Below are 15,039 nucleotides of genomic sequence, written 5' to 3'. Positions count from 1 at the left end.
GCTGCATGTGCGTATACAAATGTGCTTACCAAACTCATTAACCTTTCTTTAAAAAGTGAATTTAAACAAGCAAGCATGCATATGTTTAACGGCGAGACATTTTAATTGTAGTGATGGCGTTTCGCGTTGCCTTTTAACGTTTATTGCGCGTTTAATCGGCTACACAATGTAGTACTGGGCTATAAGAACCCTCCTAGTGTGCATTCTGATTGGACGTTGTCATCATCGGAAGGCCTACGTATGCCTCTAGTCTGTGCCAAGCCCTGCTCATGCTTCTGGTACTATGCACAAAAGCGGTAATAGTAATAGGCTGTCCACAGACTTTGTGGCTCGACAGCCGGCGTGGAGGCGGTTTGGTTGTTTTGTTCTATCAGGAATCCGTTTTTATTTATCATAGGTATATCGCAGGTATAGGTTATTAATAATATACTATAATATTGGGCTGGTTTTATTCACTTTCACGCATATTCGGCTCTTGACTGTAATTTCTAACAACGTATTTGAGTTCAAATTTGTGAGTCATCGTGCTCCGTAGTATCTTTACATTTCCTGGAACGTAGCGTTTCGAAGGCTCTTGTTTGCCATGTGGCTTTGTGGTGGTTACTGAACTGCGGATTTAAATTTGCCTGGTTCTTTTCACGCACAAAACGTAGAGGTCTGTACGTTGCAGCATCATGGTGGCCGGCGAGCTCGTTCAGGAACATCTGCGGTGTAGCAACGCACCTGACGAAAACGCATCTCTCGGGACAGTGGAGAAAAACGGAGTTCCGAATGGGAGTCAGTATGTGGATATTACGAAGGGAGAGGTCCACGTGACCGTACTGGATTCTAGGGCGTCCGAACAAGAGATACCTCCGGATGAGAAACAGGCAATGCTGCCTGGTGCACAAAAGCCACTCCAGACCAAGCTCTATTGCAGAAGATTTGCCGTTTTAGCAGTGTTCAGCCTTTATTCCCTAGTCAACGCCTTTCAGTGGATCCAGTACAGCATCATCACCAATATATTCACATTTTACTATAATGTGTCAAATGATAAAATTGATTGGCTGTCTGTTGTCTATATGGTCGCGTATGTGCCTTTGATCTTTCCAGCAACCTGGTTATTGGATAAGAAAGGGCTGAAAATCACTGCGCTTTTGGGGGCCGGCTTGAACTGCATCGGAGCATGGGTGAAATGCGCCAGCGTAAAGCCCGACCTTTTTTGGGTGACGATGACGGCGCAGATTATATGTTCGATCGCTCAGGTGTTCATCCTAGGACTGCCTTCAAGGATTGCATCAGTATGGTTTGGACCCAAAGAAGTGTCAACTGCATGTGCCACGGCCGTCTTGGGAAACCAGGTGTGTGAACTTGTAAACTTAGGTTTGCATTGTTAGAATTTGCTTCACTTTAGTACGTATTCTTATTGTCTTTGCAAACCCAAATAATATCCCAATCATTGCGAGCACTGAATGATTATTGGGCACTTACTGGTTAAGGAAGTGCAGTGGGTATTTTCCTTCGGCTTCCGGAGTATCTTTAACTCGGAGGTTACCAGGCTCCTGATTGGCTGTTTGATGCTGGTACCAGACAGGCAGGTCTATGAGGTGGCATTTGAATTTGGACAGTTTGCCACTAGATGTTAACAGTTCTGTGGGTGGTTGTAGCCCTGAGTAAGGCTCTTAAGCCTTCATTAGATATGCAAATGTACACGATGTAAATTTAAGGCCCTGTTTAAGGGCGTATGCAGAACGCATTCCTTTAATGATGGGTAAATTTTGGCAGTTTCTGTCTTTGGCACAATTTAGGATAATCTTTACTCCACTGAGTTGGATAGCATTGCAGATATGTAACTTAACACTGTGCCATCAGGCAGCATGACAAAAATGACATTTTTGCTGATGATTTTGTGAAATGTTGTCATTCCAGCTTTTAAAACTTAATACCTTTGTTTCATATAGTAGAGATAAAGGTGATACATGTCAACATTGTATGCATTGTGATAATAATGACCACCCAGAAACAAATGTCTTTTTTGAAATATTTGATTTATAAACATGTTTACCATACATTTTGTCCAGTGTCATCTTTTGGTTGAATTTTATCTTCCCTGTCTTTTCCAATTCTCAGCTAGGCACGGCAATCGGATTTTTGCTTCCTCCAGTGCTGGTCCCCAATACGGTGGATGATAAGGACCTGATGGGCTACAATATAAGCATCATGTTTTATGGAACAGCTGTGGTGTCCTCCTTACTGTTCATTTTAACAGTTATTGGTGAGTAACATATTTTGGCTTATGACACCTGTTACATGAAAGGATAATTAATATACACACGCAGAAGTAAGCCACATGGAAAGCACATGACTTCTCCGCACTGTTGCTCAGAGAGTAGCAGTACTTTCTTTGATTTTTCCCAGACACATTGAGCAGAAATTGCTGCAGACATGAGCAATGCATATTGTGCAGGCGTGGTGTGTAATAGTAAAACACAAGCCAAAACAGTGCACGACCCCCAATGTATTTTGCAAACAGCACGCAGACATTATATAAACAGAGGTTCAAGCATGCTAGAATAGTTTAAGGTAAAAGGTTGATGGGTGCTCCATTTTTTTCTCCCCCTTCTAGTTATCAAAGACAGACCCCCCCTCCCCCCAAGCCAGGCTCAGGCTGTTCTTCCAGAAAGTCCTCCTGAAGACTACTCCTACAAAAAGTCCATCATCAACCTCTTCATGAACAAACCTTTTGTCCTGTTGCTAATCAGTTACGGTGAGATGGCTGGAACTTTCCTTTCATTACTGCACTTCTCCACCTGACGTGGTCTAAAACATTAATCGAAGTGGATACATTTGGGATCATTTTGTTTCATACATTTGATTAATTAAATTTATGCAAAATGTATGCAAAATTAATGCATTTCCTTTTTTGCCCCTGTCTTAGGTATCATGACCGGCTCTTTCTACTCCGTTTCAACACTGCTCAATCAGATGATTATGACTTACTATGTGGTATGTCCAATGTGTTATCAGACTGTTTATCATTGCAGCCTTCTCAAAATTTGTACTGTCATCTAGCCCTCTCCTGAATCTGGAAAATGTGGACTCTAGTGCAGATGGAAATGGGAGTGAAAAATGCTCCTTTCAAACTGCACTGTACTGTACTAACATGGGGATTAGTGAGGACTTGAACTGCAGTTACTTTGGTTCAGTGTCCACTCCTTCATTCAGGTATTCATGAAGGAGTGTGCTAACTGCAGAGGTGTGTGATGGTACGTATAGTGCAGTGATGAAAGTCAAGCCACGTTATGTGCCCTCTGCTTGCTGTCTCTTCTTTCAGTCATACTGGAAAGGTTAATTACATCGTGCCCATCAAAAATTTCTTTCTCAGTCTGCTTAATTCTGGAATTTACCACTGCCAATCCCAAAGTGCCGAACACGTCCAAAAATACTGATTTGAACCCACCTACAACAAAGCTGTTCTGAAAGTTTTAAGTGTTACTAGTAATGAATCAACCATTTTATGGCCATGGTTCATTTTAGATGCATTCTGTAAAAACAGATACTTTCTTCCTGACTTTATCTAGGGGTATGTGTGTGTGGTACATTAATGAAAATCTGTGGTACATTATATAGCTGTTATATAGCAGCTATATAATGTTGTAATAATAGCTGTTATATAGCAGATTACACTGGTAGGGTACATACAACAAACACATTGAAGATATTAAAAAACTGACAGTCAAAAATTGGCATAATTATAATTTGGAATGCCCAATGGTTTTTCTCCATTTTTCCCCAACTTGGAATACTCAGTTGTCATAAATGCCCCACAGCTACAACATCCACTGCCAATCTTGGAGGGCGAGACTAACACATGCTCTCCTCCAAGACGTGTTGTCAACCCAGACTGACCAATAGGGTGCTGTAGTATCACTATTAAGATATAGAACAACGTTTTGGCTGACCTACCCTCCCCCATATCCCCGGCAGGACAAAGCCCATTTTTGTTTCACAATGGGGCAGCAGTGTAGCATAGTGGTTAAGGCGCTGGACTCGTAACCAAAAGGTTGCTGGTTTGATTCTCCCTGGGGCACTGCTGTCGTACCCTTGGGCAAGGTACTTAATCCACAATTGCCTCAGTAAATATCCAGTTGTAAAAATGCATAACATTGTAAAAAAAAAAAATGTAAGTCATTCTGAATAAGAGTGTCTGCTAAATGCCAATAATTTATAGTAATGTAAGGTGACTGTGGGCTCCTGGTCATGATGTCAGCTGGCATCAAACCCAGGCTGTAGCACTCAACCTTGCACTTGAGAAATCAGGTGCTTTTACTGGTTGAGCCACTTGACATCCCTTTACAACTGACATCATTAATATGACATCTTAACATCTAAAGCCTTTCTTTTGTTTCCATTCTCATGTGGTGCTGAAATGCTCAATGTTCCTAAGTAAAAGAAAAAGCACACCAAACAGTTGTAACCATGTGTATAATAATATATATGAGGGTCTGAGATTTGTTCAGGATTGCAGTCTCTCATCTGAGGCCATGGCTAAACATGCTAACATGGCATGAGCTTTGCTATATGCTTTGAATGCTCATCTGCTTTGCTGACACTAACACAAGGACACTCCACCCAGGGCGAGGAGCTGAATGCAGGGAGGATCGGCCTAACCCTGGTTGTGGCTGGAATGGTGGGCTCAATCATCTGTGGCTTGTGGCTGGATTACACTAAAACCTACAAGTACGTATCCCATTCTCGCATTACCTTTGGCACAGAGCACATGGAACATACTCTGGCACAGGATGGCCAAATGCAGTCATTCAGTCAAACTCACCTAGCTTGTTTTTTCAGTTCCTAATATTTTAGCCCTTTTCTGTTTGCTGTTTCCATTAAATGTACTTCACTTTTTGCCTGCTTTGGGAGATGCATTAATTGGTTATGATGCATTAATGACTAAGGTCTAAAAATTTGAAACGTGTCTTGCTAGGGGTTCAAAAGCAGGAACCTTTGTGGGCTTCTCAATGGCTCAGACAGTAAAAATGCTTGTTGCAAGTGAAGTCTAAGCCCCACAGACCTGGCTCAAAACCAGTTGTGACATTTGCTAACAATTACCTGGAGCCCATATCAAAGAAACAGATTGGTCTGGTTCTTCTGGGTGTAGGGGTACATAGGTCAACCAGAGTTCTGTCGTCACACCACTCGCTGCAACCCGTGACTCACTCACATTCTTATGAGTGCTTCTTCAGACGTTGTCAGGGTGATGTGCCTCTTTCCCATAATGTTTACTGCCGGATGCACTATGAAAATAGTTGTGATTGGATGGGGTAAACAAAGTAGGAACCTTTCTTTGCTGTTGCTTGCATTCCACACCACCGTCTTGCCTATGAAAATGATGACTGATCAGCTTTGTGGTAGTGAGCTCATTATGCACGTTATTTTAACTAAATGAGATTTGATTAAATTATTCACGTGCTGGAGCAGCCAGGTTATTCTCCCAGAGAATGTTTTTTTGGTCCAGGAAACATTTGTGTGAAGTTATTTGCTGTTCCTAGCTAATGTCAGCACAGAGATGAAAGGACTACTTACTGTGCAGTGCTGTGTTGCGCAGTGCTGCACAGATGCAGTGCTGCTGTTGCTGCGAACAGTTCTCGGCATATTTCAACATAGATGCTTTGAGCAGAACATCTCCATTCAACTTTATGTTCCACGTTCAGATTTCAAGTAAATTCTTGGAATGTCTTGGTCACATTGGAAAAAGTACTCTTCTAAAGCGGAAGAGTATTGTGTGTAAGCATCTTGGCAGTGACCAGATTGGTTGTAATGAGCATGCTTAGGATTTCCAGAACTGGAGAAGGATTCAAAGTCTTTTTTTTGTGCTTTTTTCTTTTAGAATGACCACTCTGATAGTCTATATCCTGTCCTTCATTGGCATGCTGGTGTTCACCTTCACCCTGGACCTGGGTCACCTCATCCTGGTGTTCTTCACAGCTGGGGTGCTGGGGTAAGCACACCAGATAATTCTGTCCTTCACAACAGATTTAAGATCAGTTGTCTCACCCCCAATTTCAACCCCAGCCACTCAGTGTAAAATATAGACCCAGATCTCAGATCACATACAGAGGGCAGAAAGTACCCACACAAAAGTAAACCTGGGTCTTCTGTACATATATGAGGAATGGTTGAGAGTAAAAAGTGTGACAAAGTGTTTCTTCCTGATCTTACAATAATAATGCCTTTTAAAGAACCTGTGGCTGTTGATTTACTGAAAAAATGTAAGTTAATCCTCCATGCAGAGAGTGCAGTTGAATGAACAAAGCAGACCAAGTAAATGACCCTTACAATGCAGTTTTCTAAACGCTCTCAGTACATTCAGCCAAACTGTCCTGGGTTTTACTTTTCCATAGAACCCTAGTTGCCTTTTATGGCAACATGCTCTGGTTCTCTATTATGCAGTTTCAAAACTATATTTAATTGTCGCAAAGCAAGTTGCCAATGGACAATTGTATTTTTTTTTTTGAAAGGTTTTTCATGACTGGTTACCTCCCACTGGGGTTTGAGTTTGGAGTTGAAATCACATATCCAGAGTCTGAAGGAACATCGTCGGGTCTTCTTAATGCATTTGCACAGGTAAATACAGGCAAACAACCTCCTCAAAAAGCATGGCTGTGAAAACAATGCAGATTTACTTTTTTCTGGTATAGTGACCAGAGAGATGATTCTAAAGTTGGATAGTTTCTCTTCCACCACATTCAGACACAATTCCGTGCCAGTTCTGTTACACAGTTGTGATACCCAGCCATTGTGTCTCTAATTACCTACCTGCAATGGTTTGAACTTAATTAAAAACATGGTTGAAAGTATTGGGCCATTGTGGGAAATGCTGGTGTCAGAAAAGCAGTGTCTGAACAGAGGGTCTCATAACCCCAGCCAGGTGTGATGATTATCTCCACACTGTCTCTGTCTTAACTGAAGGTGGAGGAATTCCTTTATCTTCTCTCAATTCTGCTTGTCCCTCCAGATATTTGGAATCATTTTCACTTTGATCCAAGGGAAGCTGACCACAGACTACAGTCCCCTGATCGGAAACATTTTCCTCTGTTCCTGGATCTTTTTGGGCATCATACTCACAGGTTATTCTTCTTCATTGTCTTGGCTGTATTAAGTGTGTTTTGCTAGCATGTGTTACACCTAAGAAACTGCTGTTCATATTAGCACAGACCTTTACTTTTGGAGTTTGTTCAGTGAGGTCCCTGGTAATTTCAGCTAGTTGACAAGTGTATTCTTTACTACACTGTAGACAGTTTTGGGATAAGAAGGAAGATGAAATATTTTTCAGGTTATTCTGGTGCTGATATTGCCTACCTACTAGCTGGCGCTTGGCTCTGGGGCCAAAAGAGCCTGACACTAGCCTAAAACCTGAACAAAAAAGAATTTTAAGTCACCTCATACTCTAACAGGTGAATGAACCATAATGCATTTCAGTATAATGTTAAAGCTCAGGGACTGTGTTATCGTTATAAATTTTCATTTGGTAAGGATTCATTTGTTGGAAGTCACTTGCTGTTTCAGTTTGAAGATGTGTGATTATATTAGTCACACTGACTCATTATTTTCTCTATTTTGTGCAGCTTTGATAAAATCAGACTTGAAAAGACATAACGTCAATATGAGCGTTGACACAAAACATCTCCATGTGGTAAGTTGTTCTGCTTTTCCTTTTCTGAGGCTGAGTTTTAAAATTGGGTTGTTTGTGTTAACCTAAATTAATAACTTAAATAATTATCTGTGCAGAATTGTTCTGTAGTTTCTGACCTTCAGTCACTACTAACCTTCCCAGTCAAATATCGATCAGGTTGAGTGCAAGATGACCAGTCTCATCTGTGTCGTTATTTAGATGAAAGCCCAGATACTGTAGGTCATGCAGTGTACTTTCTGCAGCTGAGGACATGGGAAGAATTCAAAGTATGATAAGGGATTGTAGCTTCCCAACCCACTGCTTCAGGCTCTCCTTCAAGTGAGATATACACATATCCCATGGAGACCCCTCAGGCCAAGGAGTGACTGGCCAGGCCACTTAAAAATGAAAAATACTTATCTCCCCCTTCCACCAATTCTGATGGGACTTTCTTAAGAAAAAATGAACATGCATTAGTTTTCAAGGATGTTTATAGCTCTGCTATTTGATGTCTTACAGCTGATAATTTATAGTACTTAGGGAAAAGATAGTGAACAAGTGAACTAGCAGGTGAAGATTTTGTTTTTGGCTATTTGTGGTGTACCTTCTCACATGGAGTCAATATACACTATATGGACAAAAGTATTTGGGCACACCTGTTTTTCAGGGTTTGGGCTAGGCCCCTTATCTCCAGTGAAGGGCAATCTTAATGCTTCAGCATACCAAGACATTTTGGACAATGCTATGCTTCCAACTTTGTGGCAACAGTTTAAGGAAGGCCCTTTTCTATTCCAATATGACTGTGCTCCAGTGCACAAAGCAAGGACTATAAAGACATGCTTTGATGAGTTCGGTGTGGAAGAACTTGACTGGCCCGCACAGAGCCCTGACCTCAACCCCATCGAGCACCTTTGGGATGAACTGGAACGCAGATTGCGAGCCAGGCCTTCTCGTCCAACATCAGTGCCTGACCTCATAAATGCTCTACAGAATGAATGGGCACAAATTCCCACAGAAATACTCCAAAATCTTGTGGAAAGCCTTCCAAGAAGAGTGGAAGCTGTTATAGCTGCAAAAGGGGGACCAACTCCATATTAAAGTATATGTATTTGAATACAATGTCATTACAATGTAATGGTCAGGCATCCGAATACTTTTGTCCATATAGTATATATCAATTTTAAAAATCTATTACTGTTGTAGATCTGTTGAAAATATGATTACTCTATGTATACACAGTCTAATAATGCATTCTTCTGTTCTTCTGAGGCACTGTAAAGTACTAGTAAGTGGTCCTTTTTACTTTTAAAAGAAACTTTTGTTGAATGATTTCTTTTATTCAGAGAACATAACTGAGCACAATTAGCCAGATGAATTTAGAGGACCACATGAATGGCATTTTAATTGTGTGTGTGTGTTTGTGGTGGGGAGAGGGCGCTTAAGGTCTTCTTGCCTGTCAGACTAGTATTGTAACATTACTTGCTCTGATGTTGTTGCTGTTGTTGCCTACGTGTTAGAGGGTGGTAAAGTCTAGTCCATGAGAGGCAAGTCCAGTCATGTAAATGTGGGGAGAGGGCAGGGGGGTCCAAAAATTAGGCCTCATTTAATGATCGCTTTTTTTCTGTCTCTCTTGCCCTATCTCTCCTTCCCTCCTCCTTTCTTTTTCCATCTCTCTCTTTCTTTCCTGCCCTCCTTCTCTCTCCCTCTTTCTTTCTTCTTGCATAGGTCCCTACTGAGTGCCCCTCAGAGAAAACGGCCAATGGTGTAACACTGGACTCTTCCTCAGACTGCTCCCATGAGACCTCTCTGTAACTCTGCCTTTTGTCTCCTCATACAGAGTTACAATCTCCACACTCCCACTGCTCATCAGGTTACCTGAGGTTACCTGAGATCTCTGAAATGTAATGTACTGTTTTTATTTATGATAGTGTTTTAATGTAATTATTGTACTAGATCGATTTGTTTACAGAGGAACATACGAATGGGAAGGAAACACATTGTGTTTGATGTAGTACTGTGACAGACCCCATACCTATACAGCATTGAAACTTGGTTCCTGTTTGGGGAAATAAGCACTGTATGATCTGAGACTCAAGCAGACAAGCAGTGCATTGCCATCTAAGCACATGTAACCATATAGAATTTCGACACTATTTAATATGGACGCACAATAAATGTCCAGATGTTGACCATTTTCTTCTTCTTCTTTTTTACCTTAAATATATATTTTGAAGTTGCTGTGGTGATGTCAGTTAAAAAGTAAAGCCACTCACCTTGCTTGCTAGCTAGGAAGTTTATAAACTTGGAAATGGATTTTTTTTTGCTGAAGCCAGCTAGTGATAAAGTAAGGTTGCTTTCTACCTGTCTCATTTTGTCTCCACTGAGATAGCTGGCTTGTTAGCTAGCCACATAAAAACATTGAAAATGCACTGAACTCTGACCTCACTTGCACACTGGCAAGCCAATAAACTTGACTGAGATGGACTGAGTTTCCTAACCAGCTAGCTTAACAGAGTAAGCAAAAATAAACCAGGATCAATGTTATTGTTCATCTTATTTTCAGCTACTTTTTTTTTTAGCTCTTTAGTTAATTAGCTTGCTAACTACCCATATAGTAAACTGACTACATTGATTGTAATTGTCGCCTTCTTGTAAGTAAATTGAAAATTGATTGAGTCTGCAAACTAGCTACCTAGCTAGACAGCTGGCTACCTGTCTAATTTAAGTTTCTGATGGTAGCCAGTTCCTTAGTTAGTTATCTTGCTAGTTATCCACAGAAAACATTGTAAATTGACTGAACTCTGAGCTTCTTTGCTAGTCAGCAGGTTAGTAAGCTGCAAGCAAGTGAGTTGCCATTAAATGAGGTTGATAGTAGAGTCTTGTTGGCTTGCTGTCTGGCTACAATTTCAGCCAGCAAGCTAAATTGTTCACTATGTAGGTAGCTTGATAACAACATGTAAAAATACACATTTTTAAAACACCCTCATTAACAAACAATATTGCCGCCATTTTCCTTTACTGCACTAAATCAGTGCGTATGCATAGTATCATTGCAACCCATAACATGTAGTGCCAAAAATAAATTATATCCACACAGAAAATAACACACACAGGCACACAAATTGTAATTTTAGACGTGAGGTGTGGCCGTTTGTGTGTTCCATTTGAATGCCCTTGCTGTCAACATGTAGACAGTGTGAGGAGAAACAGTTGCTTTCTTAAATTACTGTGAACTATCCATGCATACATTTTTGACCACCAGCATGGATAATCTATTGGATAATCCACAGCAGGATAACTGGGGGTTGACTCTATAAAGGCAGAAAAGACTTTAGAACAGAGAGGGTGTTACACAGCTATTAGAAAAAGCCAGGAAACAATCCTGTTCATTTGCACTCTGATCCCCTTCTTTTTAGTTAACACAAATGTCAATACCTTATGGGATTATGGGCTAGGCATCAGACGGCAACCAAAGTTTTGCACTCTAAATACTGTTTACACAGTATGTGTGCAGCTTCAAAGTGTTATAGGGATGTTCTTTGCTAAAGGATCACTGATACCACAGTATTGCCCAAAACCACTGTCTGGTGATACCTGATATCATTTAGTTGCATATCCACAGGGTTATGAGATAAACAAAGTGCTCTCTCCTTTTGTCAATATGTAATTGTAGTGCAAGCACAGAAAACAACCACTACTGAACAGAACCACTACTGTCATCCCTATTCATTTGCAAGCATAAGCAAACTGCAAAATTAAATTTGTGTATACAGCTACAATGCCCCAAGTGGAAGTTCAAGTCTAGCATGACTTTGCACCTGCAGGGCACTGGAAGTGCTTTGCACTTAATTGGGTGTCTGCATAGCATTTAAGTTGATATGAAAGGCGTTAATTTGTATAGTTTGGAGAATACCAGTCTTAGTTCTAAAATGAATGCAGATTTAATGTTTTATTTTACAGTTTGTCATTACCCTCACTGAGGACCAACTTTTTAAATTAATTTATTTTCTAACGTCGGTGATACAATTTGACATTTGTTTGAATTCTGTAATAATTTTAGTAATACGTATTAATTTATCAATGTTATATTTTACTTGTTGTACCAAATGTATAAAAAAAATAAAGGTTGTACCTCTACTGATCAGATCTGATAAAGGATACCAACATCTCAGTTCAGTACTGTGAATATATTGGTATTCATGTGTGCTTTGTTTGGCTTTAAGTGCTGCAGCTGTTCTTGAGTAAAATACCATGTGGTCACAACAGTACGGTGTGACAACTTAGCCTTAGGTCTATGCTATATCTGTGCTTAATGTCATAAAACTGTTGAGCCCGAACTGTTGAGCAATCACGTTGCACACGCACAACTTGGGGATTTCTGGTACTCCTTATATGGATACGGCCGTACGGCTGTGCAGGTTATATAATTGTTACAGACTGTGGCACTGGGATATCTGTGAGTGGGTTTTTGTTGGAAAGTTAGTAGTAAAAATAAACATGAACTGCTAAACTGAAGGACAATTATTCTGCCATTGGCTAGACTTAAGATGTGTCTGAAGTGACTATTGTTCATTACTTGGAATGGTCATTGCATTTCTGTGTCAATCTCAACTCAGTTGTTGTGGAAAAATAAAATGTTCTGCTCCGTAAATGTATTCAGAGGTTGTTTTAATCTCGTTTTAATTGTATATACTCATTTTAAATATTGTTATATTTACATAGTAAGACACAAAATGGGTATTCCTCTGCTTAAAACATGGGGGAGGAAAGCCAGCAGTGAACTACCTTGTTCTACATAAAAAGGTCAAGAGAACATTGCAATGACCTCTAATAAGGGGATCACTTTTTATCTCTTCAGTGTTTTGTGAGGCATTGAATTTAAATAGTATTACAGATACACTGATTGAAGGTAGTTACGTACTATAGGAAAATTTGGAATCAATATCTGAAGGAATTGGTCCAAAAAGTCCAAAATGCAGTCAATGTTTTAAAAAAAAACTAACAGAAAACAACTCAGCTTGTTGACATAAGTAGACAGGGCAAATCTGTTTTTGAACAATCTTTGCCCAAACATATTGCCAATTTATTAAGAGTAACACGTTAGCAATGTCCCTTTGTTTGTGTGAAGGATGTCCTAGAATGCAGTGTTTCTCTAATGCACAGTAATATTGACCCTTATTGGAGGTCCACTTTGGACTATTGGGAGAACTTGCCCTTCTGGCTACTTATTTGCTGTGAACCAGAGTCTTCATGCACAGTGACAGGGGAAATATATATGAGTATGTATTTTCTGTTTATTTGGTTGAATACCCTGAAGAAAAGACAACTGAAGCACTTGGGATGCTTATCAATAATGGTGTCCAGTCTCTGTGTTGTGTAGTCTGTTTTCATTTTTGTAATTTTTGGATTTTAGTTTTGCAAAGGTTTCACAGAGTATCCTGTTTATTTTCCCAATGTCAAATTTAAAAAAGACATTTGGAGATTTGTAAAAGATTGATGTGCAGTACTGAGTTGTTTTGCAACAGTGACCTCCTGAGGCACGTGATTTTTAACTGTATTTCAGAATAAATACTCCACATTAGATTTAATTGGCTATGATAAAACACTTGTTAAATGTAAAACCTGTATTGTTGTTTCAGTAGGCACGTTTTTTTTTTTAAATATCACACCCTCCAAAACAACAATTTCTTATCCATCATCCGGCACACCATTTACCTGTTCAATAACCCATGGCACAAGGTAGAAACCAATATGGCTAGAGGATTCATTCATTAATGTGTATCACTACTTCCACCTAGGGGAAATTTATTGAAACACCACCAAGGGCAGACCACCATGTACTAACAATTATTGTTTTCGCTAGGTGTCCTATTTTTTGTATTTCATGGTTTTGTCATTTTCACACTATATTTGACATATTTATTAAATCCATGGTCTTTTACATTAGTAAATAACTGATCACTCTAACTGTATTTAAAGCTACGCTTTGACTGGTAAAGTGTTATCATGCGAAAAGAAAAAAAAAGCATGACAGTTGAAACTGACTTTACATACATTCAGTCCAATATAAACTTTATGAAACACTAAAAACAGTTTAACATATCTGAGACGACGCTGATATGAAGCCAAATTCAACTTTTTAAACGGACACCATGCTGTGCGGCGTGACAAAATGGCCACAAGGGGGCAGATTTTGTTGTTCTCGACTCCACAAAAGAGCCCGCGTGGAAAATCGACTCAAAGTTTCATGCTATTTTGTGTTCTTCCTCACATTATTAGTCATGTTGTTACATTATATAATTTAAAAACGAACCATCCGTCAAAATGTTATGTGTATTTTTGGCAGAATAGTTTACAGCTATTTCAGTTTTAAGATATTATGTTACTCGTGCTTAGACAGAAATTTCTAGTGCATAAACTCAGCTGTTTCAACACATTCTGTGTATACAGATTGTGTTTAATAGATCACAGAGGATATTCAGTAAAGACTTCAGGCTGTCAGACAAGTCAAAGTACAGCTACTGCATTGAAAGCATTGCAGTAACGTCAGACATTGCTATTAATGAAATTGTAACAGTGATCAGAAACATGTTTACAATGCTTTATCATGGCTGGTATGCTGTTACGAATAATAACGTTGCATTTTTTTATTTAAGACCATACATGTTTCAGTATACGTGAAAAAGCCTTAACATGATGTATGCCATTAATTTTAGGACTTCTCTCGGTTTATTTTAGGTTTGTTACCGCCTGAGAAATTATGGCTAGGCTTTTATGTTATTGTATTATTGTATTATGTATTGCTGTATTCTATACTATGTCATCGAAACAAGTATTTCATTTAATTGATTTACTTCTTTCTTGCTATGTTAGGCATTTTGTTATTTTTTCCTTAGAAAAAAATAAAGTTATCACATCATAAGGAATACATGATAAATGTATTTTCGCTGGAACAATATATTTGCAAATTGTAACAAGAACAACACTTAACTTAGCTAACCTAGAATGTAGTGAGAACAAAAATATTCTCGCTGAACTCATGAAAATGAACTTAAGATTCCCCTGATAATGCATAGACTGATCTGTGGTTTTCAACAATCATTCATACTTTGTAATTGCTGTAATTGATTAGTAAACCTATTTAATTATGGCAAGATAGTTTCACAAAACATATTTAGGAATATCCTAATCTTCAAATAATAATCTAAAAATGGCATTACAAAGTGAGCTTACCTCGTGAGTATCGTTTCCCCCTCATCTTCATACAGATAAAAATACGAAATTCCTCCATAGAACAGCTAGTTAGCCAATAAATAAACAAATAAATGAATTATGATGTATTGGAATGAACTTGTCTGGAGCAGCTAGTACTGTAGAGTTTTTCC

The 15,039-nt window shown here is 39.2% G+C and overlaps 1 protein-coding gene across 1 annotated transcript; it reads left to right on the top strand.

Annotated features, from left to right (window-relative positions):
* The first annotated feature begins 300 nt into the window (after positions 1–300).
* Positions 301–10,257, top strand: flvcr1 (FLVCR heme transporter 1). The gene is made up of 10 exons (XM_036549822.1): positions 301–1,340; positions 2,110–2,254; positions 2,606–2,746; positions 2,918–2,985; positions 4,616–4,719; positions 5,870–5,980; positions 6,501–6,606; positions 6,998–7,109; positions 7,608–7,675; positions 9,380–10,257. The coding sequence occupies exons 1-10, from the start codon at positions 675–677 to the stop codon at positions 9,464–9,466; spliced, it is 1,608 nt and encodes a 535-aa protein (XP_036405715.1). The 5' UTR covers positions 301–674; the 3' UTR covers positions 9,467–10,257.
* The last annotated feature ends 4,782 nt before the right edge of the window (positions 10,258–15,039 follow it).

This window comes from Megalops cyprinoides, chromosome 17 (genome assembly GCF_013368585.1).
Source record: "Megalops cyprinoides isolate fMegCyp1 chromosome 17, fMegCyp1.pri, whole genome shotgun sequence".
Taxonomy (NCBI): Eukaryota; Metazoa; Chordata; class Actinopteri; order Elopiformes; family Megalopidae; genus Megalops; species Megalops cyprinoides.
Note: the sequence above shows the minus strand (reverse complement) of the source record. Positions and strands in the feature narration are given on the sequence as shown.

What these genes read in the sequence shown, in the direction of transcription:
- flvcr1 (XM_036549822.1), top strand. Translation starts at nt 675, where the DNA reads ATGGTGGCCGGCGAGCTCGTTCAGGAACATCTGCGGTGTAGCAACGCA. An exon ending in CCTGTTGCTAATCAGTTACG is followed by an intron (nt 2,747 to 2,917) that starts GTGAGATGGCTG and finishes CCCCTGTCTTAG; the next exon opens with GTATCATGACCGGCTCTTTC. An exon ending in TTCTTAATGCATTTGCACAG is followed by an intron (nt 6,607 to 6,997) that starts GTAAATACAGGC and finishes TTGTCCCTCCAG; the next exon opens with ATATTTGGAATCATTTTCAC.